This window comes from Charadrius vociferus, unplaced genomic scaffold, assembly GCF_000708025.1.
Source record: "Charadrius vociferus isolate BGI_N301 unplaced genomic scaffold, ASM70802v2 scaffold41, whole genome shotgun sequence".
NCBI lineage: Eukaryota > Metazoa > Chordata > Aves > Charadriiformes > Charadriidae > Charadrius > Charadrius vociferus.
Window position 1 is genome coordinate 1443381 of NW_009647013.1, and position 4575 is coordinate 1447955.

At 58.9% G+C, this 4575-nt stretch overlaps 1 protein-coding gene across 1 annotated transcript in view; it reads left to right on the forward strand.

Annotated features, from left to right (window-relative positions):
* Window positions 1-4575, forward strand: part of PTK2B (protein tyrosine kinase 2 beta) — a 25201-nt gene that overhangs the window by 10447 nt on the left and 10179 nt on the right. Inside the window, exons 8-16 of the mRNA XM_009895468.1 lie at window positions 1054-1176; window positions 1414-1486; window positions 1826-1879; window positions 2235-2332; window positions 2431-2515; window positions 3083-3183; window positions 3280-3395; window positions 4128-4228; window positions 4374-4463. Coding sequence (XP_009893770.1) covers window positions 1054-1176; window positions 1414-1486; window positions 1826-1879; window positions 2235-2332; window positions 2431-2515; window positions 3083-3183; window positions 3280-3395; window positions 4128-4228; window positions 4374-4463 — 841 coding nt within the window. The remainder of the gene's footprint in view (window positions 1-1053; window positions 1177-1413; window positions 1487-1825; window positions 1880-2234; window positions 2333-2430; window positions 2516-3082; window positions 3184-3279; window positions 3396-4127; window positions 4229-4373; window positions 4464-4575) is intronic.

The following is a 4575-nucleotide window of genomic DNA, read 5'->3' on the forward strand; positions in this document are numbered from 1 at the left end:
CAGCAAACCAGGAGCGCTGGGCACCTCTTTGGGGCCAGGAAAACGCCCACGCTGGACTCCATGCCCTGTAGCGTCCACCACCCCCTCTCCAAACCATCCCCTCTCCAAGTCCCTCCGGGAAGGTGGCTTTTTCCCAGGGTGTCTCACACATCGCAGCATGTTGAGGCAGGGGGAAACTGGTTCTGGGGGTATACTGCCCACCACCACCACCACCATCAAATTTGCATCCTCCTTCTGCTGTCTGCCCCCCCCAAAACAAACACAACCCCACACTCATTTTGTATATAATATGCACTTATTGTTGCTACTCCTGCTAACTAACAAATATTTGTAATTGTACCTTAAATCAATGCTGTTGGGGAGATTTAGCATGCAGGACTACGGCTTGCTTTCTGAAGGGTTTGCAGTGGGGCCATATTTTCCATTGGGGGGGAGAACATTCAGAAGCATCTTAGTGACAATGACTCTGATGTTAGACTTCAAATGACTGAAATTCAGTTACACCTTTCGGAAGTTTTTCATTTGTCTTTTTTTTTTTTAATTTAACAAATGGCAAATTGTTACTGGCAGTGCTGGGTACCTAACAGTCAAGACAAAAGCATCTATAAAGGCCATATGGCACGTGCCCGATTGAGGACAGAAGAATGTAAAATACAAAAACTGCTTCAAATAATGTTACTGTGCAGCCGTTGCCTGCCTGCAGATGCTGCCCAACACTGCAAGTGCATGTCATTGTGCACATCGCTTCTGCTCCCAGTGCAGAGCAAAATCCTGGAAGACTGGAAAAGTCTCCAGTTTCCCATAAAGTTAATATGGAAATATTACTCAGCAACAGCTGTGCCCTGGGGTAGGGGGGCTGGGGCTGGGCGTTTTGGCCGGGTTCTCCTGGGATGCTGGGAAGGATGATTCTGGAGAAACTGGGAGAGCAGGGAGGCGGTCACTGAGCTACCTTGAGGTGGAGAGAAGGGGGAGACCCCCCCCATCCCAGCATCCCCCTCCCCAGCTCTGGGCTCTCCCCTCCCTCTGTCCCCCTGTCCCTGTCGTCCCCCCCAGTCCCTGGCTATCAAAACAGCTTCTCTGGCCGAGGCGGAGAACATGGCCGACCTCATCGATGGCTACTGCCGGCTGCAAGGGGACTTGGAAACCTCCCTCATCGTCTTCCCCAGGAGAGGTGAGCACCCTGGGGGCGGGGGGGGCACTAATCCTGTCACGGTCCCCACCTGTGTCCCCCCTCCCCAAGCCCTTCCCCGCTCTCTCCATGACCACAGCATCACCCGTGGCTTTGGCTTGACCCCGGCTGAGACTCACCAAACTCACTGCACATGTGGTCGAGGCATTGTGGAGCAGGGAAGGGGGTGGAGGGGGGGCGTGTGGGGCTGGGACCCCCCTCCCCCCCAAAACCCCCCACTCCCTGACCCCAACCTGCTCCCACCCCACAGGCACCTGGAGGAGAGGCAATCCACACTGTCTGACAGCGTGAGCGTGGGTGAGTTTTTTGGGGGTCTTCTCCTCCCTTCCCACCGGCCAAGGGGGTGCTGTGGGACACCGGAGCCTGGGGATTTGGGGGGTTGGTGGAGCTGGACACCCCCAGACCTTTGCCTGGATGTCAACATGCAGCCATGCGTAGAATTATGGAATGGTTAGAGTTGAAAGGGACCTTAAAGGTCAGGGGGATCCCCAGGGAGGGTCATCCCGAACGCTCCGGACGGCCGCGGTGCCTACGGGGGCTGCTCGGGGCTGGGTGGCCGGAGCTCATGGAGATGCTGCAAGAAACCCCCGCCTTGAGCTGCCCGAATCCCAACCTGCAACCTCCTCCTCGCCCTAGAATCCGATATTTATGCTGAAATCCCCGACGAGTCTTCAAGACCGAGGTCTGGAGGTAGGTGCCACCCCCTCGGGTGCCCTCTCAGCCCATCTCCCAGCACCCCAACCAAACCCTCCCACCTCCTCCTGCCCACCCCATTCCCCAAAAACTAGGAAGGAGGTTTTACCTACATTGTCCGCCTTACACCCCGGCACCACCCCGAAGGGACTAAAGGAGCTGGGATCACCCCATATGCCATGTGGTAGGACCTGTGAGTCCTCGGCAAGGGGGTGATGGGGAGGGTTGGTACCCAGGGGTGGCCAACATCTCCTGCTCAAAGTGGGGGCTCTGCCCAGGAGCGGGCAGGGGTACAGGCAGCATCCCGCCCGCTGGCACTGCCACCTCTGCCCCTGCTCCCCTGTCCATCAAGTCCAACACTACGGGATCTCCCGGGAGGACGTCACCTTGGGCAGGATCCTTGGAGAAGGCTTCTTCGGAGAGGTCTACGAGGGGATCTACACCACCCCGGTGAGCGTCCTGCTCTCCCCCTGCCCTGCCTGCCTCCTCCGAGGCCCAGGAGGTGGGAAGAGAGGTAAAGCAACCCCCTCTTCTCCTTCTCCTTGAAGAAAGGGGAGCGGGTCAACGTGGCGGTGAAGACCTGCAAGCAGGACTGCAGCCCGGAGAACAAGGACAAGTTCCTGAGCGAAGCAGGTACGTCGGAGGGTCCTGCTGCCTTTTTGGGGGGGGCACAGAGGCTTCTCGGTGACTTGCCCCACCACCACAACCCCAGCACTCACATAGAGGGGCAGAGGATGGACGTGGGGGACCTAGCGGTGTCTGCAGCACTGCAATGGTTGGGTGTCAGAGCCAGGATGGTAGAACCCTGCCCTGGCATCTTCTGGTCCCGGCGTGGGGACAAATCACCGTTTCAATGCAGGACAGAGCAGGAGGAGGGAGGTGGCCTGTGCCCTCCCCCGCTGTGACATGGATGTTCTCCAAAATACCTGGTTTATGGGTGGGATGGCTACCGGGGGCAGGGGGGAGAAAGGCTGCCGAATCCTTGCATGAGAGCAGATGGGCACCACCACCAGGGGGTAGATGCCTGGGGAGGTGGAAACCAGGAGCCTTTGGGGACGTACTAGGCTACCGTGGGCAATTACTGCCGCTCTGGCTCAAGCTCCATGGCAGAATCCTGCCCCTACACCCCAGGACAGGGCTTTGGGCTCCCTGGAGGGGGGCTCCCCCCACTGCAGGGTGTCTAATGCCGTCTCCCCACAGTACTGATGAAGAAGCTGGACCACCCCCATATCGTGAAGCTCATCGGCATCGCGGAAGAGGAGCCCACCTGGATCATCATGGAGCTCTATCCCTACGGAGAGGTGAGCGGGGTCCCACCCCTGGAGCCCATCCCGTCCCCCTGCCACCCTTCCTGGCCCTGCTCGGTCCCTGAATCCCCCTCGCTCCTCCCGTTGCAGCTGGGGCAATACCTGGAGCAGAACAAGCACTGCCTGCCCGTGCCCACCCTCATCCTCTACGCGCTGCAGATCAGCAAAGCCCTGGCCTACCTGGAGGCCATCAACTGTGTGCACAGGTAGGGCAAGGAGGGAAAAGGAGCCGGGCAGGGTGCTGGGAGAGGCAGGGACAGCAGGGACCATGGGGGGACAGGCGGGTGGAGAGCAGGAGCCAGCAGAGGATGGCAGCATCCTTTGCTGCAGACCGTTTTTGCAGCTGGGTGAGCTGGTGTGAGCTCTCTTCCTCCATCCCTTCATCTCCATCCCTTCATCTCCATCCCTTCATCTCCATCCCTTTTCTACATCCCTTTTCTCCATCCCTTGTCCCCAGCCAAGAGCCTCTCCCCTTGTTGGGTGTGAGCTCTCCTTCTCCACCCCTTCTCCACCCCTTCTCCATCCGTTCTCCATCCCTTCTTCCCACCCAAGGGTCTCTCCCCTTGCTGGGTGCGAGCTCTCCTTCTCCATCCCTTCTCCATCCCTTCTCCCCACCCAAGGGTCTCTCCCCTTGCTGGGTGCGAGCTCTCCTTCTCCATCCCTTCTCCATCCCTTCTCCCCACCCAAGGGTCTCTCCCCTTGCTGGGTGTGAGCTCTCCTTCTCCACCCCTTCTGCATCCCTTCTCCATCCCTTCTCCATCCCTTTCCATCCCTTCTCCATCCCTTCTCCATCCCTTCTCCATCCCTTCTCCCTGGCCAAGGGTCTCTCCCCTTGCTGGGTGTGAGCTCTCCTTCTCCATCCCTTCTCCATCCCTTCTTCATCCCTTTCCATCCCTTCTCCATCCCTTCTCCCCAGCCAAGGGTCTCTCTCCTTGCAGGGATATTGCCGTGCGGAATGTCCTGGTGGCCTCCCCAGAGTGTGTGAAGCTGGGTGACTTCGGGCTCTCCAGGTACATCGAGGACGAGGAGTACTATAAAGGTAAGGGCTGCGTGACGGGTTTGGGGCTTGCTCCAACCCTGTGAGGGCAGAGACCGTGGTGAGACCTCGCTGCCCTGCCCTGCCTGTGCTGAGGCTACTCCATCGCCCTGCGGTGAGCACGGCCACCCTCTGTCTCTCCCTCCAGCGTCCATCACCCGTCTCCCCATAAAGTGGATGTCACCAGAGTCCATCAACTTCCGTCGCTTCACGACAGCCAGTGACGTCTGGATGTTCGGTGTGTGGTGGGATGGGGATGGAGTGGGGTCCTGGGCATCATCTGCCTCCTGTGGCATCGTCTGAATGCACAGGGACAAATCCTGCTTAAGAGCAGGGGGGTTATCCAGCCT